General features: G+C 31.5%; 1 protein-coding gene across 50 annotated transcripts in view; it reads right to left on the bottom strand.

Moving 5' to 3' along the window:
* Window positions 1-27,527, bottom strand: part of LOC127733998 (uncharacterized) — a 95,158-nt gene that overhangs the window by 60,545 nt on the left and 7,086 nt on the right. For all 50 annotated transcript variants that reach the window (XM_052243493.1, XM_052243502.1, XM_052243494.1 and 47 more), the window contains exons 3-5: window positions 15,722-15,764; window positions 7,104-7,314; window positions 6,744-6,824 (exon numbers count right to left, since the gene is read on the bottom strand). In XM_052243493.1, coding sequence (XP_052099453.1) covers window positions 6,744-6,824; window positions 7,104-7,314; window positions 15,722-15,764 — 335 coding nt within the window. The remainder of the gene's footprint in view (window positions 1-6,743; window positions 6,825-7,103; window positions 7,315-15,721; window positions 15,765-27,527) is intronic.

Below are 27,527 nucleotides of genomic sequence, written 5' to 3'. Positions count from 1 at the left end.
ACTAGCATTGCAAAGAATTAGTAATTTATCATCAGTAAAACACGCTTCATCTAAAATATTTTTATATTCACATTATAATGTATAAAATTTCAAAAATATTCATGCACATTTTAGCTTAAACTGTGTTAAACTGTGCTATGAACTATATTTTGTGAACATAGCCTCTGATCAGATTCTTACTTCTAAGCCCTCAGCATATACTATAAACTTACAACACCAAAGCTCTATAATGCATTTCATGCTTTTTAGTATCATCATGCTGATCTTTCCGTCCAATATGTCATGGCTGGTTTTGACATAATGAAATAAAGATTCCAGGAATATCAAATCTACAGCAAAACTTCCTTTTAAACCCCTGTTCATGTTTATCTAAGCTTATTCCACCAACATAGGGGGTTCAAAAGGAAGTCTTTCCAAATCTACTAGAGTAGGCTCTAAGGCTACGTCACAAACAGTTTATCTGAAAACTACAATGGTTCTTTTGGGTACTTTTAAAGAGTCCTTCACTAAAACAAGAGTCTCTAAAGAGTCTGTGTAGCTGACCTAGGTCAATGTGCATCTTTATTAATGGACACTCTCCAACATTGTGAACTACAATAGAACTCATGACAAAAATCTTTTTTTTTCTGATCTTCTATTGCGGATCATTTTTTCTGTTCACAGTTTCTCTCTATCTTCTTTAGTTTTTGCCCAAAACACAAAAAAGGGTAAAACAATATTCATCATTTAAGGCCAATCATTTTTAAAAATGTTTACTAATGATTTCTGGCAAAACTTGACTTACTTGCAGATCTTGTCTGCTCATCATCTTTACTATTTAAAGTGTCTATTGTTCGTAGTTTTCAAGATAATAGGCAATAAAGAGCTGCGCCATGAGCACATGATACGCTCGTTGCTTTTTCAAAGAATAAAGTTCCATAACTCCTCAATGTCATATCAGAAATTTATAAAAAAAACTAAAGGGAGGTTATTTTAATAGATATAAACCAGTCACCAACGTTTTATGAGAACTGCTCAAAGAACTTTTGAGTTATAGTCTGAAAACTGGAAAATCCCCCTTTTATAATGAATATAACCCCATAACTCAGAAACGTAAAATCTAAAATTTATAAAAATCCAAAAAGAGCTCACGTCAATAGATATAAACAATTCACCAAAGTTTCATGAAAACTGCTCAAAGCATTTTTGAGTTATTGTCTGAAAACTGGAAAATCCCTCTTTTTTAATGAATAAAACCCCATGACTCAGAAACATAGATATAAACAAAAGACGGACGGACGGACAACGGTATACCATAAAACGTCCCGTAAACGGACGTATAAAAACGGCATAAATTAGTATATCATCATTAGAGATGAAGAACTCCAAAAAAGGAGTCTACTGACGATTTTGGTCTTGTTGACTTATATGAAGGGCTTGTCTTGCTGATCACTTTTGCTATTTAAAGTATATATCTATCTTTTATAGTTTACAAGATAATAGACAACAACATTAAAATGGATAAAAATCGTAATTAAAGAGCAATTACTCCAATGAAGAGTCGACTGATGATTTCTGCTATTTGACTTATGTGCAGATCTTGTCTGGCTGATCATTAAGTTTCTATCTATCTATCATAATTTTTAAGATAAAAGGCAAAACTAAAAAAAAATGGTAAAAATCGTCATTAAAGGGCAATAGCTCATGTAAAGAGTCATCAGACAGTTTTGATTTAAATAGACAATAGGTAAATTTCAACATTCTGAACATTTCTGGCTCTGACAGATTTTCTCTTTCTATAGTTGTTTTCAAGATAATAGACAAAACTTGCATTTTACCCTTATGTTCTATTTTTTGCCAGTAACGGCCATGTTGGTTGGCATGAGGAGTCATCGGACATACTTTTTCAAACTAGATACCCAAATAATGATTGTGAGCAAGGTTGATTAAAATTGACCCAGTGATTTCTGAGGAGAAGATTCTTGTAAAAGTTAACAGACGATGACAGAAGGCAACGACGTATGACGGACGTCAAGTGATAAAAAAAGATCACTTGGCCCTGTTGAGTCAAAATGACATTTGGTTTGATTACGAAGGAAGATTATTTGTACCAATTTTCATGAAAAAGTCAACGAGGAAATTTTTTAAAATTAGATAAATTTACAGCAAAAATTGCCGTTTTTTTTTCTAAAAATCCTAAAACTTTGATAAAAATTCATTATTATCAAAGAACTGCTATACAAATCTAGCGCATATTTATGTAAAGAAGATTTTCCAGATGTTTTTACAAAAATCCGCTTGTGTTTATTATTTGAAACAAAAAAGTTAGGTATGTCTATCCAAAGGATAGAAATGTCCCAAAAAACTAGATTTTGAGTAAATGTCTAAAATTTCGACCCCAATTATCTCTTAAAGTAGCACATGAAGTTATATTTTTTATTACATATTTGAATCGTTAAGGTGAAAAAAAGCTTGTATGCAAATTTTCGTTAAAAATTCATCGTGGGATCGAAACTGTATCGTATGCCCTTAACTAGCTTTCAGTAACTGCGAGTACTCTCAAATCGTACTTTCGTGTTAATTTTAACTGTTGATACAATTTGTAATGTATTTTTGTAATTTAATGTTTACTTATTCAGTGTTATATCTAGTCTCACTATTTTTAATATATACCACCTTTGACAAGTGTTTAGTATGATGATAAATTTTCACTTTTGTTCTCGTACTAGGAACAACAAAATTATTTATTTTGTAAAAATTATTTCCGTACACCATGTATACCTTACAACAAAATTATATTTATTTATCTGTGTACGTTATTTTATTTTGCGGCATTTTGTCTTTGGTTATGGTTGTCTTTCTGATATTGTTTTACATCTAACCCTATTGTTTTATTATTTTGTATTTACATTGTGTCATAGATTAAATTTATTCGTTCAGTGTATGTGCACTTGTTTTTGTTAATATGTCCTTTGATTGAGTTAAACTATTTCAATTGATATTTTATAGTTTGTCTTTCTATGTTGTGATGTTACACTATTGTTTCAGGTAGGGTGAAGGTTGGTGCCTATTAAAACGTTTAAACCTGCTGCATTTGTTTGCACCTGTCCTAAGTCAGGAACCTGATGTTCAGTGGTTGTCGTTTGTTGATGTGGTTCATAAGTGTTTCTTGTTTCTCTTTTTTCATATAGATTAGACCGTTGGTTTTCCTGTTTAAATGGTTTTACACTAGTCATTTTTGGGGCCCTATATAGCTTGCTGTTTGGTGTGAGCCAAGGCTCCGTGTTGAAGGCCGTACTTTGACCTATAATAGTTTACTTTTACAAATTGTGACTTGGATGGAGAGTTGTCTCATTGGCACTCATACCACATCTTCTTATATCTATTGACCCTGAAACTTTAACCTTGATTGCAATTCCATGAATTGAGGCTAAGGGCAGGTGACCCTGTATGATGAGCATTTAGACCTTTAAAGATCCCATATACCATATATAGTTATCCTTTACTCATAGTAAGTAAGAAAGGACAAGGTACGATAAGGCCTGTTTTTGGCCCCCCTATTTTCTCATTTTTCAAATTCAAGTTTGTTTGGATGAACTTCAAAACCACTTATTTTAGCAACTGGGTGAGGTGAGGGGGGTAAACTTTCTGTTATTATTCAAATATTGTAATTATTATTCACTTTGCAGGTGTTCTGTACAACTAATTTTTAGTTTTTTAGTGCCTGCGCCAACGTGACCGAGGAATTTTTTTATTCCAATGTCATGAGAACTGTTTTTGCTGTCTAAATCGCCATAATTTTCTCTGGGTCACGTAGGCGCACGCTATTAAATCTTAAGAAACAATGGCCAAAAATCGTACTTTTTCCTTCTTTTGGCGTTTTTGATGCCCTTTTACCCCCCTCACCTCACGCATTTTCTGAAATTAATGGTTTTGAAGTTCATCCAAACAAACTTCAAACCTAAGGGAATATTTTACCGTGATGAGTAGCTTTCCAAAACAAAATTTAAATAAAATGCTCCGCAGGGCGCAGCTTGATACGACCGCAAAGGTCGAACCCTGAACAGTTGGGGGCAAGTATGGACACAACATTCAAGCTTGATACAGCTCTGAATTTTGATTGTGATTAAATATTTGACACAGCATAGGTTTCTGACACAGAATGAATGTGGTCTAAGAACTTAAATATTTTAAATTGGACATTCACCTATTATGGTCCAATATCCAAAATCTAAATACATGGTTAGATTCAGCATATCAAAGAACCCCAAGAATTCAATTTTTGATGAAATCAAACAAAGTTTAATTTTGGACCCTTTTGACCTCAATGTGGACAAAGTTGATAATGGGGCCCAAAAATCAAAAATCTAAATACATGGTTAGATTCAGCATATCAAAGAACCCCATATATTCAATTTTTGTTGAAATCAAACAAAGTTTAATTTTGGACCCCGATTTGGACCAACTTGAAAACTGGGCCCATAATAAAAAATCTAAATACATGTTTAGATTCAGCATATCAAAGAACCCTAAGAATTCATTTTTTGTTAAAATCAAACTAAGTTTAATTTTGGACCCTTTGGACCTTAATGTAGACCAATTTGAAAACGGAACCAAAAATTAAGAATCTAAATACACGGTTAGATTCAGCATATCAAAGAACCCCATATATTCAATTTTTGCTGAAATCAAACAAAGTTTAATTTTGAACCCCGATTTAGACCAACTTGAAAACTGGGCCCATAATAAAAAATCTGAATACATGTTTAGATTCAGCATATCAAAGAACCCTAAGAATTCAATTTTTGTTAAAATCAAACTAAGTTTAATTTTGGACCCTTTGGACCTTAATGTAGACCAATTTGAAAACGGAACCAAAAATTAAGAATCTAAATACACGGTTAGATTCAGCATATCAAAGAACCCCATATATTCAATTTTTGTTGAAATCAAACAAAGTTTAATTTTGGACCCTTTGGACCTCAATGTGGACCAATTTAAAAACGGGGCCCAAAATCAAAAAACTTAATACACGGTTAGAATCAGCATATTAAAGAACCCCAAGAATTCAAGAATAAAACCCCATTGAAATTGTTCAAGAAATAAGCAATTTATACGAAGTATCTTCTTTTGCACAATACTGTGCAATTGAATATTTCTTGCTATTGCGCAATACTGTACAATTGACAATTTCTTGCTATTGCGCAATATTGTGCTATTGGATATTTCTTGCTATTGCACAATACTGTGCAATTGAAGATTTCTTGCTATTGTGCAATACTGTGCAATTGAAAATTTCTTGCTATTGCACAATACTTATTATATAATAATTTACACATCCTGTTTGGTGTGTATCTCCTACCATATCATTATTATTTGCTTTTAAATATAAAACAGAAATGACCAACTTAAAATGGAAAATTTTAAAAGAAAAAAAAAGGAAAAAAAGAAAAATAAAGGAACCCCCCCCCCCCCCCAAATTTTTTGAACCCCCTTATGATTCATCACCCCCAAACTCAATCCCAGCCTTCCCTTTGCGGTATGGTACCTTGCAGTACAATTTCAGAGAGATCCATACACTTGAACACAAGTTATTGTCTGGAAACTAGAAAAATGCTTATTTTTGGCCCCTTTTTGGCCCCTTATCCCTAAACGTTTAGGGCAATTACCCCCAAACTCAATTCCAGCTTTCCCTTTGTGATATGGAACCTTGTAGTACAATTTCAGAAAGATCCATACACTTACACACAAGTTATTATCATGAAACTAGAAAAATGCTTGTTTTTTGCCCCTTTTTTGGCCCCTAATTTCTTATATTTTGAGGCAATTACCCCCAAAATCAATCCCAGCATTCCCTGTGTGATATGGAACCTTGTGGTACAATTTCAGAGAGATCCATACACTTGAACACAAGTTATTGTCTGGAAACTAGAAAAATGCTTATTTTTGGCCCCTTTTTGGCCCCTTATTCCTAAACGTTTTGGGCAATTACCCCCAAACTCAATTCCAGCTTTCCCTTTGTGATATGGAACCTTGTAGTACAATTTCAGAAAGATCCATACACTTACACACAAGTTATTGTCATGAAACTAGAAAAATGCTTGTTTTTTGCCCCTTTTTTTGCCCCTAATTCCTAATATTTTGAGGCAATTACCCCAAAATCAATCCCTGCATTCCCTGTGTGATATGGAACCTTGTGATACAATGTCAGAGAGATCCATACACTAACACACAAGTTATGTCTTGAAGTTACAAAAATGCTTGTTTTTGGCCCCTTTTTGGCCCTTAATTCCTTAACTGTTGGTACCATAACCCCCAAAATCAATCCCAACCTTCCTTTTGTGGTATTGAACCTTGTGATAAAATTTCATAGAGATCCATTCACTTAAACTAAAGTTAGAGTGCGAAAACCAATGTGTCTTTTGACGACAATGACGGCGACGACGCCAACGTCATACCAATATACGACCACCAAAATTTGTTTGCGGTCGTATAATAAAAAGCTTTATGTAAATTATTAAAGTGGCTGTTGCAGCCATATAAATATCCTTTTGTTTCTCATTCTGCACACAATTATGTAAGCATCACACAAACATGTAAGCATTTTGTCTAAAAACATTATTCAATTATTTCAGGTTTATATTAGAGGGTTTAAAAACACTTGGTGAGTGACATTACTAAGAAAAACTGCAAGCAACCTAGTATGTGAGTAAAGAGTGGTGCAAATCACACATTTCTGGGTACTAAATATGTCTGGTTGTCACCTGGTCAGGACGATGTGATTGTTTCTCATATACATAGTTGTTATCACAATATTTTCTACCTAATGGTGGTAGCTTCAAATCCTTCAAAACAAATAATGTTTTGTTATTTTGTGTTATTCACACACATGAACCATAAAAAAACAATACTTTTGTCCTTTGCATTTTCACAATGATTTCTTAAAACTTTAATGAAATTTTTGGTGAGGCTTTTTCATAAAACAATCTTTCTTTAGTGTACAAGATAAACAAAATTCCCAAACATATTTCAATCATATTTTTTGTAGGTATGATCGTCAAATTTTAATAAATATACACTGTAAAAGCTTTTATAGCTTGCAAATTTCAGCTGAGAAAAATTACCTGATTTTCTTTATAATTTTGTTCTTTGAAGTCATATCCAAGTTGAGCATAGAAGTTATTGCCGAAGCTGAACACATTGCCATTGGTCAACCAAACCATGGTATGTCTGCCACCACATGCCACGCCTGCTATAGGTGGATTAGGTTTATGGTTATCCAGTAGGAAGATAGGTTTGGGATGCCAATTGGTTTCTGTTGTGCCATTACCCAGTCTGAAAAAGTCAAACAACATATAACAGAACATGGTATTATATGATTCCAAAGTTTGTCCTGTCCCCAAATGTCCCCAAACTGGCTTGATAAAACTTACAAAATAAAACTAACAAAATAAAACTTACAAAATAAAACTTATAAAATAAAACTTACAAAATAAAACTTATAAAATAAAACTTACAAAATAACAGTTATTAAAAGATGAGTTTAATTTGAGTTAAAAAGGACCTAAATGTGAACATCTTAGAAATAAACAAACTGTAAAACAATGAAGCATAAAGCATAGATCAGAGTAACTTAAATTTCTGGAAGGCTGCTATAATCTCAGAGTCATCCTTACACCAAGTGATATGATTTTAGTCACTCGGTATAATAAATCTGATCTCAGATCTAAAACTTAATTGAAGTGAAGAAAACATGAAATACAGGTCAGAGAAATCTAATTTTAATGGAAGCATCTTTACCTCCCAGGATGCACCTTCCACATAGAATGATGAATGATGGAGTTTAAAACAGAACACATAAGGGAAATTGTTCAACACTTTATACACAATGAAATATACATTGGTCATGATTAGTGTACACCTGATGAATGACCATAAAGAGTTTGAGCTATTCAGATAGCTTGCACTCTTTCTATCTCAATGCTTTTACTTACATTTTAGACTCTGAGAAATCCTGATGAAAACACTTGATTCCAGCAAATTTAGAAAACACTTGATTCCAGCAAATTTATATTAATAAATATATGAGACATGATCACACTTCAATGAGACAAACCTTACATATAAAAAAACCTCCAAAAAAATTAAAACAAGAATATGTGGCTTTAGGACAACAACATGCTTTGCTTTGGATTATAAAAGTTCAAACCATAATATAACGTGTGTACTAAGTTGATTCAAGTCTATGTGACAAAAGTTTCTTGGTAAACAATACCTGAGAAACCCAAACTTTCACCAGATATGGAACGTATGGGCAGACTAACACACAGTAGGCAAAACATAATCCCCCCTACTATTTTAGGCAGGCATAAAAATAGAAAAGATTATATTTGCTATGACATTTATGATTTTGATATAATATGACAGAAAATGTTCATTTGAATTTAATCTTGATGAGGATCACAATTCCATACATTAAAATTATCATCCTTTCACTCCATCACAGTTCCCTAAGGAGATAAGGTTATTACAAAGTTAATGAATTAATATAATAATTAGATAGAAATGTATCTGTATTGAACCTATGTCAATGAAGTTGATATATTGGACATAACCTACAACAAAAAAGTGTCTGAACTTTTCACCATTGGGAATTAGTAATACACTCTGTTATAAATAAACAATACCTTCTATGATTTCTCTATTTCATATTTTGCAATGTTATGAAAAGTTTTATTTTCAGCCATTTTTGTATGACAGCACTATAATTCCTTGATGAAACTTTTGCTATGTAAGAACAATATAGATGCATAGGTCTGCAAGACTGGTCAGATACCTTCGTTAAATCTGTAAGGTTTGAATATGCCGAGCAAAAATAAAGTCCACTTTACCAGTGCTTTGTATTGGGACGATAACTTGCACATATAGAAAAGAAAAATTACATAAAAAGAAACAAAAAACTTAAGAAGTGTTAATTTAATTCCATCTAATCTGTGCAGGTTCATTGGGGTGAAAGTGTCTAAATTTATAAGCTTTAAATTTCTCAGGCTACCAGATGAATTGAATAAAATGTGCTTTAACTTTGTTAAATTTCACTCTAAAAGAATTAGATAACAGGTTTGAGAGAAAATGTCGTCGACGATGTTAAAATGAAATCCAAGTAAGTTCATTACAGAAGATTGAAAAGTGTATTAATTATTGAGAAATGCGACAAAACAGGAGTAGAAGTAATTCAATCTCTGTAATTTTCACCACCGTGAATTGAACATTGGCCATTATCAAAATTACCGCATTCTTACAAAACGCCCAAGAGGCAACCTAAAGACCTTCACACAATACTCAATTCAACTTAAGTCAATTAATATGATCTAAAGCAAGTCTCTAGGAACCTTATAGATCAGATTTGTAGCAGAACCGAGGAAAATTGCACTGTGGGACATTAGGAAACTCCGTCATAAGTCAAATTCTTATTGGATTGTAGTTTCCACCTCAGCCCTTTGTGTCAGAAGTGATTTGGGTTCAATTAATATATGATAAAAATGGCTGGAACTTTGACAAAAAATGTCAGCCATACAGAACAGGTCTGGGATGTGAAATATTTGCTGTCACATTGGGCCTTATGGCAGTATAATTGCAGCAAAAGGAAATTACTAATATAGTTTAAATGAAATATCAATATTTCAGAACTTTACATAGAATCAAAACTTCATTGGAAGTAATAAATAAATCTTGCAACACACGAAGTACAGTATATTAAAACAAAGTAAAATAAAATTTCAAAACAGACACCTAACTATTTTAAAAGTTATAAATTTCTAAAAAAATTATACTATACACTGCCAGGACATTACCTTGACATTAAAATATCAATTACAAATGTCTATATCTAATATTTTGTGTTACCTTTGAATGTGCACATTTGATGAGATCTTGATCTATCCCCTTACATGTAAAATGGCACCATCTGATGCCCATTAAGTAGACATTAATTGAATAGTACCATGTTCGTTGTAGGATTATATGTCAAGTGAAAACTTATTTCTTCATATCTTAGGACTTTTACACAGAAATGTTTATATTCAAACACATATTAAGATTATGAACTAATATAAAAATAAGTTATTCTTTGAAAGTTACAAGACCTTAAATAAAAAAGTCATCTCTATTAGCACATTTTTAATCAGATAACTTAGTATGATATTGATATAAAATTCTAGAACATAAATACTTTGAGATTTTACAACAGTCTCCATAATACAGAATTTTTCACTTCACAAAAAACATATCGTTAAAAAAGTGGACACACAAAAATGTATCACCTGAAAAATCATATATTTGTATGAAAACACAAAAGTACTTAAAACATTGTACTGTGATCGAATTACATGTAAAGGTTATTACATATTTGGCAAACATGATATTTAAGAGCAAATAAGATCAAATATAAGAAATATTAAGAATTAAGATTGATGTCCTTATCTACATTCACTTGTATGAATCTGATGATGTAACTTATGTTACCATCATACCAAGATAGCAGAGACCAAATATACACTTGAAGTATTTTTTCTTGTTATATATCTTTTACATAGTGCTCAGACATTTATCTAAACAGGCTGTTACAAGTTCTGTCGACATTATACCAATCATCAAATGTTTAGGTCTAAACTTCATTTTCATTAGCAAAACACTTTAAAACTGGCAAAGATGATGTAAACTTCACAAAGCAATTGTAGTAAATTTTGAAAAATTTTATGTTCAGATAACTAAAGATAATAAGAACATACAATAGTAAAATGACTTTAAAGACATGTTTTCAATTCAAAGTACATTATAGAAATAAGAATTGATGCTATCTTTTGACAATTTATACGAATTTGAAAGCAAGTGACTATTAAACTGTGTATGAAGAGCAAAAGTTAATCTCTGCATATCTGTTCTTTCAAAATTGTTTTTAGACTTCTTTGTAATGCTTTTCACCACACAACAATTTTATAACAAATGGATTTATAACCAATTGGAATATTGACTATATTTTCACAGACATGGCAGTACATTGGAATATTGACTATATGTTCACAGGCATGGCAGTACATTGAGGGAAATATTACCAAACAATATTTTACTGTTTTGGGTGGTCCCCATCTTAAGGGGATAGTTGCATATGTTTCTTACTATTGCATATTGTCTAGACTTGGAGTGACTCTGTCAGAGCTTAACATTTAGACATTTATTTTCTCTCACTGAAGGACATATATTGACATCTAGACTTGGAGTGACTCTGTCAGAGCTTAACATTTGGACATTTTTTTCTCTCACTGAAGGACATATATTGACATCTAGACTTGGAGTGACTCTGTCAGAGCTTAACATTTGGACATTTTTTTCTCTCACTGAAGGACATATATTGACATCTAGACTTGGAGTGACTCTGTCAGAGCTTAACATTTGGACATTTTTCTCTCATTGAAGGACATATATTGACCACTAGATGTATTTGTGGTTTTACTGTATTGTTGGGTTGCTGTTTGTCACCTCCTTTCATTAATTTATTCCTATACCATTATATCTATTTACTGATTGATAAAACATGTAAAAAAAAATAATTCCATCATCAAAATTCAACAGAAAGAGATAAAACAATTTTTACTACATGAATCAAATTTTATTGATTACAGTTTTGGGGGCAAATCATATTACTGGAAGACTACCCTGTATTATGCAAAAATAAATTTGTTGTTATCCTAGTAATTACCTCGCCCATAAAAATCCAATCTCGTTTTTGACAAGACGATTTTATACTATTAACCTATGGGTCAAGACAGATTATTTCTCATAACTATATGGATATAACATCTGACTAAACAATTGCACTTCTCAGTTAAAAAAAATCTCATTATTTTTAATCAATACAGTTTTTAGTGTCTCTATGAAAGTTAAAAAAAATTCAAATATATTTGTTATTTTTTATTCAATGTATGTTTTAATAAGGATAAAATATTCAGTTTTTTCGTGTTATTCAAAAATGCTAATTCTATTCTAGGAATGAATGAGACTTTAAATAGTTTAAGCTAATGTTTCAAAATGTGGCTGTCAGAAATGATGAAATAGTTAATACACATTAAAAGATCTTACTTTTGTCTTTAAGTTCACTAGCAAAATAAAGACTTTCATATTGTCAAGGCTTCAGTAAGAACAAAAAGGCATTTGATTTAAGAATATTAAAGACTGAATTATGACAAAATAAAAATCAATTTCTGAAGAATTAAAGACAATCTGTTTATTTTGCTTACTCATGTAGGTAATTACAACAATAAAACCAAATGTAATTATAAAACCAAAATGTCAGACCATCTAAAGCAAGTCTATTACCACAGGCCATCGCCAGTTTAGTTTTTCACTGCAATATTTTGTATCTTAAAACAAAATACAAATATTCCTTTAAGGTTCAAACTATGACAATATCCACAGAATATTAATCCATACCGAGGTCAAAACGTTCAGATGATACAGAATTGTATATCGATAACACTTGATCCCAGCTGAGACGCAAGTCAAATAAGGGAAATTAGATCTTAGGAGAGAGATTAATGGGCAAAAGATGGGAACCATGGACTGATGCAACACACCAACCTCAGGCCTAACCTTGTCAGACTTCTCATGCTATAGTATGACATCATGGATATGAAATATCATACATCATACCATATTCCAATGTCAAATCAAGCTTAACTTTCAAAAGAATACAATCACGCTAACCAGATGTTGTTTTGGGCAAAAATCAAATCAAGACAAATTTTAGAGAATGAAAATTAAAGTTCTTTCAGTAAATTATAAGTGAGATTTTCATATCATGGTCTAATATCTAATGTATTTCTGGAGGGGGTTAAAATCTATCAAATCAAAGTGAAACTGAAAAACCTGAAAAGATACAATTTACTTCACTTGGACTATTTATAGCAATTAATATTTCTAAAAGTCAAATATTTATGAATAAATGAGAGGTGCACCTCTGCAAGTGACATACTTGATATGTTTACAAGGAAATTCAACACTTAATTGTAAACTTGTGATTATATCTTAATATATATATCAGTTAAAACTAATTTGTGCTTATTATTATGAAGTATAGTTTTAAGTGATATCCTTTTTCTTCAAAAAAATAATATATTTTGATGATAAAATTAAAATCAGACAGTCGTATTGTAATAAAGCACACAATAGAACATTGTATGTCATTGAAGTGTCCACAAATGAAGCGTCAGCAGAATTACAAAACATTATATTAAAAATATTGTGGGCTTTGTATTAAAACAATTTTTCTTCTCTTTTGAAAAGTTTTCCAAAAATCTATCAAGAAGAAATTAAGATGACTTAAACACAAGAGTGATCTAACCTCTGTGAACAATCATTTTTCCAATTTTCTGATATTACTAACATATAAACCTTGTCAACTTTTTCATCTTTTCTCATTTATCCAATTTTCAGGTGTCAGGCCAAAGTCATTGTTCCGTACAAATATGGTTAGCAAAGGATTAACTTCTGTGGAACCTAGGGTGAAAAGCCATCACAAAGAGTAGTCTAGGAAACACTACGGAATTCATATGCCGATAAAATATAATAATTCATCTCCGTTAATGTTTTACCAATATTATACCAGAATACCCTATTTGGCACGAGATGAACAATCACTTGTTCTAAGCAAGTTGTTGTCCCATCTCGATGATCAATTAGTGACAGCACATCACCATATTAACTTGGACATGATCACACAACAGGAAGTCTCTATCTAGATAATGTACATATTTCATAATGAAAAAGCAGCGTGAAAAATTAATATAATGCTTCCCTTTGATTTACCCACCGGCATCCTATGATAAATGTTGATATTGCGTATGGCAATGAGTTTAATCCTGTTAGAGGCCTTGCTTGAGAATTTATGGAGTTTTTCTGTCAAAGTACCAGCAAGGAAGCTGTTTTCTTCATCTATTAAATGACTTTTTTTTTATTGATTAATAACCTGATGACATTAAATTGTGAAGATCAGTTATTAAAACTTTCAATTTTTTGTTGTTTGCCATGTTTTCCTTATTTCTTGTTTTATAAAGAAAATAAAATCAGAAATGCTCAACAAAATAAAGTCAAGGTTTATGAAATGAACACATGGTTTAATAGATTGTTGCTTGCTTAACATCCAGTGGTATATGAACGTATTGACTAAACATGATTTTTTTGCATATGTACCATTTAAAAAAAAGATCATGAAAAAAAAAAGTAAGTTGACACAAACTTTTTTGTGGTAAAAATAAATTATTCTTGTTCCAATCCCTATTCCTTGTTCTTCAAATTTCATTCTTTTATTAGTATATAAGACACAATTTACATAGAATGCATTTCAAAAACAACTATTAAAATGGGAGATAACTCTTAAATAACACATATTGTAGGTTTAGGGTTCAACTCATGTCCATAAAGAAAATTTTTTATTGAAATTTTTTTTTTAAATTAATTTGCAGCAAAAACCATGAAAACCTAAAGAAATTTGTTTTAAATTTGAAATCGGAAATTGTACCTTTGCCACTTGCAAAAAGTTTTATGTGTCTAATGAATTGCACAGTTATCATTTTAACACTTGATTTAGGTATTTCAAATCAATGTATATATCCTTTTTTCAATATTTTTTCTTAAAGATACCAGTGTAACCACAACAATTAATATTGACTTAGTACATGACAGATGCTATCTTCATTCATAAACCTTTTTACCTATAAGGTTTCAAATCCCTAGGACAAAGCTGACCTTAATTTCCTTTTATGGTAAAGTCATTTGGCATGGCATTTCTGTACCAAGAAAAATTCCTCAAAATTAGAAAAAGTGCAAGAAAGAGCACTAAGGTTTGTGTATGAAGATCATGCAAGCTCATATCAACAGTTGCTTGAAAAGGCTAAGATGCCTTCACTGCATATTAAAAGACAAAGATCAATGGCAATTGAAACTTTTAATATAGTTAATAAATTAGCACCTGTCTGTTTACATGATCTATTAAATGTAAAAGATTGTAAATATTCTTTCAGATATAGTAATATACTGGATATTCCACATGTAAAAGCTACACAGTTTGTTAAGAAAAGTTTTAAATTTGCAGCTGCTACTCTGTGGAACAGCCTACCTGACCATTTCAGGACTACAAATAGTTTTTCTCAATTTAAGAGCCTTATACAGTCCTGGAATGGTTCAAAATGCTGTTGTTCTGCATGTAGATAAGCTTTTTCATACTTTTAGTAATTGCTCTAAATGTTTGCATTATGCCTTAAATTTTGCATGTGTGCTATATTTTTTATTTGTGCTTTTATTTTTAGTTGTGCTTCAGTTTTTAGTTATGCTTCAGTTTTGCTATGTTAAGATGTGTAGTTTAGTAATGCTTTGCATGTATTTCAATATACCTGTGCTGTTTCTATGCATTTGAAAAATTTGCTGCTTATATATCTTATCTGCATGTTCTGTGTTTTAATGTTATGTATATGTTATTTATATTCGGTAAAAAGCTCTCAAGAGCTTATGTTTGTATTGTTATATGAGAACCGAATCAAAATAAAACTTTCATATTCGTATATTTATTTTAATGCTTTTAAATGTATACATGTATATGTATTGAACTTTTCCAAACTGTTAGTCTTGACCATGCCGTGTTTTATTGTCACTGAAATCTGAATCCTATGTATTTATTACTTTACAAACTTACTGTCCACTGTTGCCATTACCCCAACCAAGTATCTGGTTATCATCTGAAAAAAGAAACAACAACATTACTATTTATTTTTCTTTTCAATATCCATTTTTTTACCCCAAGGGTTGAATGGGCTATAGAAAAATAGTCGCTTCAAATTCTTTCTCCTTTAATTCTAACAGTTACCGGACTCAAAAATAAAGAGATTCAGCTTGTCTTCAGAATATAATGTACACACAATATAAAAATTAGGAGATGAGGTATGATTGCCATTGAGACAACTATCCACCAAAGTTCAAATAAAATGGATGTAAGCAATTATATACAACCATATGGCCTTCAAATTAGTTGAAGATTGATCTAGTAGTTAAGTACCAATCTTCTTGTCAATATTTTAACCTTGGCACTTGACCTCTGACCTTAAAACTGAAGTGATAATATACACAATGTTCCATGAATAAAGATGGTACACTGTGGTCAAGATTTTGACCTGTCCCTGTGAACTTTAATCTTGAATGTCTAGGTTAATTATCTACTTTACCTCAGCTGACCTCTGACCCTAAAATCAGTAGTTTGTTGTATGGTTATATTAAGGTATAAAACCACTAATTTATAGCCCCATTGCTTTCTATGTTAAATTCTGCAATTTCAAGCATAAATGGCTACTTTATCTTAAGTTCAAATAAAGTGGCAGTTATTTCATGTCAAAACTGTACCTTATGCTGACTTGTGCTGAAAAAATCAACATACCTTTAATTGCATATTAGAGCGTACTGGTTCCCGGAAGTTTGATAGTACAAAAACAGGAACTTCTGATCTGAACAACAGGCCAAATGAGCCCTCCTATTAAAATTTCCTATACTTCTTTATTATTCAAATAAAACTTTCAACAAGGGTTCTACAGTGACCCCAAGTCCCCAAGCTTTCATTTGATACTAAAACTACCCAAATATTCCCACTATTGACAAAGATACAGCTATGCGTAGGAACTATTTTGTTTAAAATATGTACTACTTTCTTGTATGTTCTTTCCGACCGGGCCTGAATTAGTGGTTCTATACCTATAACAGCACCAAACTTGTTATATTGACTTCTGCTTGACTTAATTTCCTTCTATGATCTATTTCTAGCATAGAAAAACACATAAAGTTTTTGTCAAAACACTATATCACTGAATTCAAGCTCAAATTGGACTGGTAGTAACATATGCGTTAAACAAAGAAAACTACATATGGATACTAATAGTGACAGATATGACACTTTTTCAATTTTTACCAGTTCTGATTTGTTAATATCTACTCAAATAACAGTGTTCTTACCTATATGTCTTATTTTTATCAGAGATTCTTCCTTGAATATAAATACAGTGGTCCAAACATAAAATATAATTGATAATTTTGTCCCCCCTTTTTTCTACATGTTGGAAAAGGAGAGTGATTAGGTAAAAAAACCATACTTTTATGTATAAACATGGATCAACAAAGCAATTTATGTATCTCCAAGCTAGACAACTTGCTAAAATGGTTATAAAATGCATTTCAAGTGAGATTTTGGAATTCCTATATAAGTATACACCAATTTTCCTTGAAATAAATAATTCACCAAGAAACACAATAATACATGAACACTCACTAGATAATTTGACCAAAAACAATATTTATACTATAAACTAGTCATGATATACAAGTTTCATTGGTTTCAGTGTTAGATAATCCAAAAATTTTAATTTTAGGTAAAATCTTAACTGTGTGCATGCTAAATGACCAAAAAAGGCTAAAATACCTTATTGTAGCAATTTGAGGGCTGTAATTTGACACTAACATAATTGTTACATAAAAAAAATAATGTAACATGATTTCTGACAACAAATGTGACCAATTTTCACTGTAAAGGGTATGATTTCTAAAAATAGAATTTCACATGCCTGTCAGTAATAGGTATAAAACCACTAATTTATAGCCCCATTGCTTTCTATGTTAAATTCTGCAATTTCAAGCATAAATGGCTACTTTATCTTAAGTTCAAATAAAGTGGCAGTTATTTCATGTCAAAACTGTACCTTATGCTGACTTGTGCTGAAAAAATCAACATACCTTTAATTGCATATTAGAGCGTACTGGTTCCCGGAAGTTTGATAGTACAAAAACAGGAACTTCTGATCTGAACAACAGGCCAAATGAGCCCTCCTATTAAAATTTCCTATACTTCTTTATTATTCAAATAAAACTTTCAACAAGGGTTCTACAGTGACCCCAAGTCCCCAAGCTTTCATTTGATACTAAAACTACCCAAATATTCCCACTATTGACAAAGATACAGCTATGCGTAGGAACTATTTTGTTTAAAATATGTACTACTTTCTTGTATGTTCTTTCCGACCGGGCCTGAATTAGTGGTTCTATACCTTAAGAACAAACCTGAACAAACTTCAGATTGAATAAGTATATGCTTGTCTTCTTCATGAAAATTTTATCTGGTGACCTGTATATTTTCATTATTAGATTTTTGATGAGTTTCCTATTAAGAAATACTCTGAGACATTAATGTTACCAGAATAAAATAATTTAAGATGAAATATATATATTCAGTAAAAAAGTAAACAAAAATTTGTTTTGATATTTTTAATGGCCTTTAACAGCTTATTTGAATTACATTTCTCCTTCTTTTCTACTTGAGAATATAATGGTCTATAGACAATATTATCACCATAGGGCACACTTTTCATCATTTCCTTTCATTTTCCACTACAATTCTTCCACAAGATTTGAATGTCTGCCACTTAATAAAGTGTTCAAATATTTTGATATGTATTGTTAAAATCAGATGAGAAATGAGTATGGCATGAAATTTATAATATTTACACAAGAAAGAATTTTCCTGGCATTCTAAAATTCCATCAATTTTGAAAAATATGAACAATTTTGCTTGAATGCTCTCGAGGATTCACCCATATTAGAAAACTGTCATTTCTCATCAAAAAGCTTGTCAATATTCAAATCCCTTCTCAAAATATCATTTCATTCGGCTTTTTATTAGCATCATATCTAGCAATTTATTTTCAATTCTGGGTCGAACCCGTCAACAATCATTTTGCTCTACTGTAATGAAGCCCCTCATCCACACCTAATAAAACATCAACTTATTCAATAGCCGATGTCAGCCTGCAGTCCCTTAGTTCTATCTTAAATTAAATCATACACCGATATGGCAAATATTCTGTCAGACTGGAATAGAAAATTCAAATTAAAATGCGACATGCTTTCTTCATATCGTATCTCATTAGTCGTAAGATCATTTTTTATATCCAAGTGCAAAAAATAAGATGTCATAAAGGAAATCTTATCACTGAATCAAACATGACCAACATTAGCTTGCGACAAATTGTGTCCATTCATCTGAAATACTTTTTGACTATTTTTACTAAAACCAATATTCATTCATTTTAACCATAATTAATCATATAATCGCTTAATCCCTCTGCTTCAGTTTAATGACGTCTGCTCTCTTCAAACCACTCTCTTCGTGTGTCCACTTTGTTACTTTTTATAACCGTGGTCTCATCAATAATGATCGTACTGTCGATAAGTTTGATGACAACAGTTTTAACTTTATTAAAAACAAAATTATTCTGTCTTGAAAGATGAACGACCTACAGATAAAACAAGAACGGTACTGGTATCCACCACCTGGGCACAAGTTTACATCTTCTCATATGAAACAATGAAGGACTAGCAGAGTTAGATACAACTACAGCATGACAAAGGATGTGGAAGATCTGTATAGTAAAGTGAGACACAGAAAATGTCCTGGAAATTTTGCTTTCTTAAGATTGGAACCATATAGAAAAAAGTCCTATGTAGATCTGTGGAACTTTGCAAGTTAATTTCTGTATGTTTTTCAAATTGATATATGTAAACAGGTAATGCTACTTGTTTTTGAGTGGTTACTAAACTATCAACATGTATGTATAAATCATGGTCTTTATTTGAAAGCAAAAGAAAAGATAAAAATAACAATCTACCTTTGATGACCAGTTGTCGTTGAAATCTTTAAATTGAAGATTTCTATATACTTGATAAAGTAGGTGCTGATCAAACTAAATGTATCGAATGTTAACTCCAATCAAAAGAAACCCCATGACAAAACATCCCTTCAAAACTTGAGAAAAATGCAATTCAAATAATAAGATAACAAGTTCAAAATTGAAGAACATCTCAAAATTTTATTTCTTGTAAGCAGAACTCAAAATTAAAATGTAAAAGTGTCAAATATTGACCAGTAAGTAAACCCACCAATGACAAAATAAAAGATGTCAAACAAATAAAAGAACATCTGAGACTTACCAAACAAATAAAAGAAAATCTGACCATTGGGAGACTTACCAAACAAATAAAAGAACATCTGAGCATTGGGAGACTTACCAAACAAATAATAGAACAGTTGAGCATTGGGAGACCTACCAAACAATTTAACAAATTTTACATTTTTTAACTTTAATTGATAGTATAAATACAAAATTACCCATCTACTGATATAATAAGATACACACCATTTTAATTTGATGCACAATTAATATCCACTCAAATCCAAAACTTATTACTTATTATCTTTTGCCCCTTGACACCTGTATTATACCTCGATCACTAAACATGAAAGAGCTAAGAAAAATTCCAGGCATGTAATGAGATTACAAGGATTCTACTGACCAAAAACGTAAACTGACCTCATCACAGAAACTTAACCTTGATAGTTGAACAATAAAAGTGATGTCTCACCATTGTTACCCTGTCAGACATGTATGCTTCACAGTGAATCTACATGTAAAACAAATCTAGTTCACCTATCAGTGATACTATTTAATCTTACATCCCAACTCCTTCATTCTAACAGGGGTGATCTGAGTCGGATCACCCCTACCAAATCACCCTACCTTGAGTTTCTTTGTTCTGTAACATTTTGGCGGGAACGTCGAACACACAATAAAACTTAGAAATATTTAATCGAAATAAAGACCAACTTTCAAAATTATGTAGAAAAAATCCACTAAATTTCCAGTGTCTAATTTGGGAATCGAACTCAAGACCTTTGGCATATGAAGCCACGATTCATACCCCTACACCAGGACGACTGGATACAAATTCACTGGTAATTTAACATATTTAAAAGTTGTATCCAGGGTTCATAAAGGGTATATATAATATATAGTAATATATAGTAATATATAAAATATATTATAATTATTGTATGGCATTCTGAACTAGATGTTATGAAGCGTAAATGTTTTTTCATATATAGTCTAGAAGAGCTGGGATGTAAAATAGTTATTCCACTCGGACTTGGTATGTCAGTGTAAGATCACCCTCGGGCCTCCACGTCCTCATGGGATAACTATTATATACATACTTAATGTGGTCAATGAATCATGAAAATGAGGTCAAGATCAGGTGACCTGGCCCCAGTTAGACTGACCTGTACACATTACAATGGTCCATAAAAGTATGAAATAGAATAGACCTATTACTACCAGTAAATTTAAAACTGACATTATAACCAAAATTTGTTGTTAACTAAAAGAGGTCTCCTACAAAGATGGAAAACAATGTTGCCCATGAATCTCAAATGACTTGATAAAACTTATAGCAATGTTTTGTCAACAATACAGTTCAGTGGAGACAGTGAGAAGATAAGGTACTGTGAATTCACAAATTATTGCGAGGTTTTTATTAATGCGAATAATGCGACTGAATGAGTATCGCAATAATAAGAACTCGCATTATTGTATCTGATATATATAACTGCATGGAGATTTACCAGAAATCACAATTATTAATCTCATTTTTGTCCATTCTACACAATTCTCATTAATAAATGCACGCAATAATTTCTGAATTTACAGACCATGCACCAGGGAGAATATGGTAAAATATGAAAAGAAGAGAAAGGATACCATGGGATCAATCAAAAGACATAAGTGGAAGAAAGACAGATAACAAACAAACAAACAAACAGATAAACAGACATAAGTGGAAGAAAGACAGGTAACAACAAACAAACAAACAGACAAGTCCACAAATTGTCAAAAAATATCATAAGGACCTATAAGCTACAGTTCCTCAGCTATCTACAACTTTAGACTTTTATAGATTTGAGAATGGAAACGGGGAATGTGTCAAAGAGACAACAACCCGACCAAAGAGCAGAAAACAGCCTAAGGTCACTTGGTTTCGGCTAATCTAGCTTAGAAGGTATACTCAAATTCATGGTAAACCAAGAACCAAAAATTATACAACACTGTAGTTGCAAACAGAATATCAGGTAAATCCTTCCTCAGAAAGTATATACAGAGGTTGGTGCCTGTAAGATAACTATGGTATAAAGGCTGGCAAAGGTATAAGTATGAAACAAGAAATCAGGTAAACAATGAACTTATTCTAAACAGTAATATTCCAGTCTCTTTGAAATGAATAGAGATTGTTAATGAATACTCATTGTCTAAGCAAGGATTTTATTCTACTTTTTTTCCCATAAACCTGAATTCACTTTGTACGAGAAAATATATTCCAGGAATAACATTGACTTAAGAGGAAAGATATCCCTGTTACAAATCAAGCCACATCAATGAAATTTGTAACATATATTTTTTATAACATTTTAACTGAAATTATCCGTAAAAAAACATAAGCTACTTACATATATTTTAAGAGGGTTTTCATATGTTGAGAATAGTACTTTTACTGTACACTTGAAATTTATATAAAAGGTCAATTACTTCTATAATATAACACAAACAGGAAAAGAATCTGTTAAGAGGAGATTTTCTTCATCAAGAAAAGGAAATACTTCGTCTTTTCCTGGTGATTAGGAAAAATAATGTAACAATTTGTAACATGGTTTGTTAAATGGTTCTGATCCAAGACCTTAAAATTGATATGTTATGTCAGGGCAGTCTTTAATGGGAATAAATGTATATCCAGCCGTGAACGGAAAATATTGTTGATAAATTTTCCAAATGGAGACAAACAATTCCAATATTTGTTAAGTTGTGAAAATGGCCAGTTATGAACCCTGGTACCATGCTAAGACCATAGATCATAGGGCATAAAACTGCCAATAATCAGACAAAATTAATCATAGCTATCTACTGCATCACACATTATATTACGGACCAAACGAGAATTCATCACCAAGTATGGCACATTATTGCGAAGAATCGTATAATATAAAATTTCTATATGACATTAGATATTGGCTGCAAGACTATAAATCTACTTCGTTCATTCAAGTGTTATGTGATACCAATTCTGCAGCTTCCCTCGTCAACATCCTCGAACGATGGCGGTACTTTTCAATATTGGCAATTAATCTTCAAAAAAATATGACAGATAATTCTTGCCATTTTCATAAAAGGGTCATGTAAAAATTACATATTTTCTGATGGGTTTGATCGCAGCGGTCGACCTTTAATTTTCATTCCAGATAAGAATTCTTTATACTAGCATGGCCTTAATCATTATGGGCTATGAGAAGAGCAAACTCAATTGTAATTTTTCCGATGATTTTAGTGTTTTCTGAAAAAAATATGACGACCTTAAATCAACGGGATTGAATAGAAATGTCAAAGGCTTTGCCATACAAGTAATCATAAAAAGTAGAGAATCCATTGTTTGGTCCATCTGTCAACCACCGTTACAACTCTTTTGTCGAGAGGAAACGTGTAATCTAATTTCCTTCCAATACACAACATCACCCTCGGGGAAGAAAGTTATTGTTAAATGAATAATCAACTGCTAACAAAAGACACAATGTACATATTCAGTGTGATTTTACAAAAGAATTAATTCCATCAGCTTGTAAAATGATTGCTGTGGTTTTTGTGGGATAACAAATAAAAGCCGACAAACCTTTCTAAATAGTATTACCCACAAGCATGGAATAATATTCATGAAAGGCATCAAATTTTTATAACAAAGATTTTAATAGCTTTCTAATAAGACACTAATGCTACAAAATTAAGATAGAATAATCCCAAAAAAGATCCCTTGCACTAACTTGATAATTTTATGATTATTTGTAGGATGCTGCATTGTTAGAGTGAAAGGAATTTTAAGAAATAGATTGATAAAGTGGCACAAATACTGATACAAAAGGCAATATGTAATGCCTTAAGAATTTAAATCTTTTGGAGGTAATGGCAGTATAGAAGGGGTGTTAAAAGTTAATTATAATCAGGCTTAACTTGAATTTGGTTCTCTTGTAGATTGAAAAAAGCCATAGCTAAATCCCACTAATAATCATACACAGTATCATTAAACCATATGAATCCTATTTTGGTATTTTATGCAAGGAAAAAAATTTCTGAATTGGAATAATTGGTCAATGTATTGGTTCTGATGACCATAGTAATATCAAAATATTAGGTCAACAAGAACAAAATTCACATGAAATCTATTGCATGTACATTTACTCTAAACCAACTTATATCGCGGCCTTTTATACCATCATATCACATCTCCTTATTTTTATATCATATTCCCAAGTGATTTGTTTTCATGACTATCACTAGTAGAAAATACAGAATACAAGTAGCCGTCAATATGTCAAACTTGGATCCTCTCTATCATGAATAAAATATAAATTGCCACAAAATCGACAAAAAAGCTTAAACACAACATAAAATTTTCAAGATGATTAATATTTATTTATTATATATTAAAATATCAGTTAAATATCTGCAAAAAAAGCCAACATCAAATGAGAAAAATTGTCATGACATTTACTCTAAAATGATCAATTTCTTTTATTAAAAATAGCAAAAAAAAAAAGTTAAACCACTATCAAATGTATATGTGATTGTAAATTATCATTATAAAAATAAATATTACATATCAGTCCAACAATCTCTGCAAGGATGGCTAATAATGGTTTAGAATTAGTTGTTTCATAAAAATTTCTGAATGTAAGGGCAGTAATTTTCATGAGTAGATAAACTGGGATGAATTTATAGTAATGGTAGCCATGTTGGCCAGTTGTCACAGACATCAATCACAAACATTCAGGTACACTCCAAAGGATAAATCAGGCCTAATTTAGTCGAAATTAGCCAAGTGGTTCAAAGGAAAAGATTTTTGTTTAAATATGATAGCTCTTAATTATGGTCAACAAACATACTGATGATTTCTTAAAGGAGTAAAATAAATAAATAAGTCTAAATTTGATGCACCAACACAGCAAATAAAACAACCATAGTTCTTTTTATGCCTTCACAACATTGCAAAGACACTTGTGCAACTGAGGCGAGATATAACAAATTTAGACCTGTACACATATATATCAGAATACACTTACCCAAAATATGAAAAAAATAATTGCTCTCAATGAGATTTTTGCTCAATCAGGGACTCAATATAAGAAACGAAATTCTCTTTTACCTTGATAAGAATTTAGTTTCAATACCCAATTACATTTTCTGCAATCAAGTCCTTTTCACATATTTTCAAAATCTCCTTTTCATATATCAAACCAATAACAACAACAACAACAATAATATATCAAACTATCAATATAAATTTTATACAATTTCTGACACAATTAGGGTCTTAATTTTCACTGGATCAAAAATAATTGAGTACATAAATAGTGTAAAATTTACATTCAAACATTACTTTTTTTTTTAAAAAAGGGAGGTTTTGAAAATATTTTTTTTCTATAGATCATAAATTTTCATAAAATAAAACCACATTCAAGTGTGATTTTTGTAAATCATTATGTGATAAAGATTTAAATAGGTGAAACATTTACCATATTTAGTAACTAAAACACAATTTAAGTAGAGGCTAATATGCAAACTATTTTGTTCTGAATCAGAGGCTCATCAAATGTGTGTTCAAAATATACAGCATAAGGGAGGTAACTCAAGAATTTTTACTGGTAGCCAAGTTTTACCTAACAGCAAGTTAAAATATCAAAAATGAATGGAAGGAGATATTGAGTATATGTCAATCAGACAGCAACTTAAAACAACATAAAAAAAGATACCCACAGGTCAAATGTGGTCTAGTGTCATACAATGCGTCAATGTGAAACGCCAAGTCTAGGGTAGTTTTGAACTGAATTTACACTGAATTCCCTTAAGGATATGACTTAAACAATGCATACTCCAATTGTTGAACAAACTACCATCAAAATTTCACAGTCCCTATCAACATTTTCAAGTTAAGAATAACTTGGTAAAGTTATGAAAAAGAATATTTTCCACATATGATCAAGGGCATATTCATGAAGGAAGTACACAATTGAAATAAGTTTATATAAAATCAAACTTGGACAAAAGTCTCATTAACCCTAACATTGTTTCAGAATTATAAACAATATTGATGAAGCTAATTAAACTAGAGGCTCCAAGGAGCCTGTGTCGCTCACCTGATATTTTTGTTTACAATTGATGCATGAAATAATGCAACCATTATACTTTTGCTTTAGTTTCAGAGATATAAGCCAAAAACTGCATTTTACCCCTATGTTCTATTTTTAGCCATATTGGCCATGTTGGTTGGCAGGCGGGGTCATCGGATGATTGTGGCCAAGTTTGGTTAAATATGCCTCAGTAGTTTCAAAGGAGAAGATTTTTGTAAAAGATTGCAAAAATTTACGAAAAATTGTTAAAAATTGACTTTAAAGGACAATAACTTCTTAAGGGGTCAATTGACAATTTTGGTCATGTTGACTTATTTGTAGATCTTACTTTGCTGAACATTATTGCTGTTTACAGTTTATCTCTATCTATAATAATATTCAAGATAATAACCAAAAACCGCAAAATTTCCTTAAAATTACTAATTCAGAGGCAGCAACCCAACGACGGGTCATCTGATTTATCTGAAAACTTCAAGGCAGATAGATTTCAACCTGATGAACATTTTTATCCCATGTCAGATTTACTCTAAATGCTTTAGTGTCAGAGATATAAGCCAAAAACTGCATTTTACCCCTATGTTCTACTATTAGCCATGGCGGCCATGTTGGTTGGCTGGCGGGGTCGTCGGACACATTTTTAAAACTAAATACCCCAATAATGATTGTGGCCAATTTTGGTTAAATTTGGCCCGGTAGTTTCAGAGGAGAAGATTTTTGTAAAAGTTAATGACGATGGACGATGGACGCCAAGTGATGAGAAAAGCTCACTTGGCCTTTTAGGCCAGGTGAGCTAAAAAGCAGGTCTTGAGAGGCTAAATTCCAAGACAAGTCAATCCCATTTATTCAAAAAGTACATATGTAATAAATTAAAGAAAGAATAATTTTAGTACATGCAACATCAAAATTAATCCACAAAATAAAAGCTATTTTATACATGAACATTTTCAAGGCTTACTCTCATTATATGCATGGAGTTTTTGTCAAAGAAACAGATTCTTGGAAACAAACATTCTAAATAGGAAACAATAAAATTGAGAATGGAAATGGGGAATGTGTCAAAGAGACAACAACCCGACCAAAGAGCAGAAAATAGCCAGGGCCACCAATGGGTCTTCAACACAGCGAGAAAATCACGCACCCAGAGGCGGGCTTCAGCTGGCCCCTAAACAAAAATGTGTACTAGTTCAGTGAAAATGGACGTCACACTAAACTCCAAAGCACATAAATGAAACTAAAATTAAAAACACAGACAAGACTAACTAAGGCCAGTATCTTATTTGGGAACCACTTCTTATCAAAGACTTTCATATTCCAAGGCTTTTTTGTATTTTCTTTGAACTGCATAAGTTTTGCTCCAGTTTTAAGGTAAGCAAGATTAGATTTAATCATTAAAATAGAATGACACATG

This window comes from Mytilus californianus, unplaced genomic scaffold (assembly GCF_021869535.1).
Source record: "Mytilus californianus isolate M0D057914Y unplaced genomic scaffold, xbMytCali1.0.p SCAF_3, whole genome shotgun sequence".
Classification (NCBI taxonomy): domain Eukaryota; kingdom Metazoa; phylum Mollusca; class Bivalvia; order Mytilida; family Mytilidae; genus Mytilus; species Mytilus californianus.
Note: the sequence above shows the minus strand (reverse complement) of the source record. Positions and strands in the feature narration are given on the sequence as shown.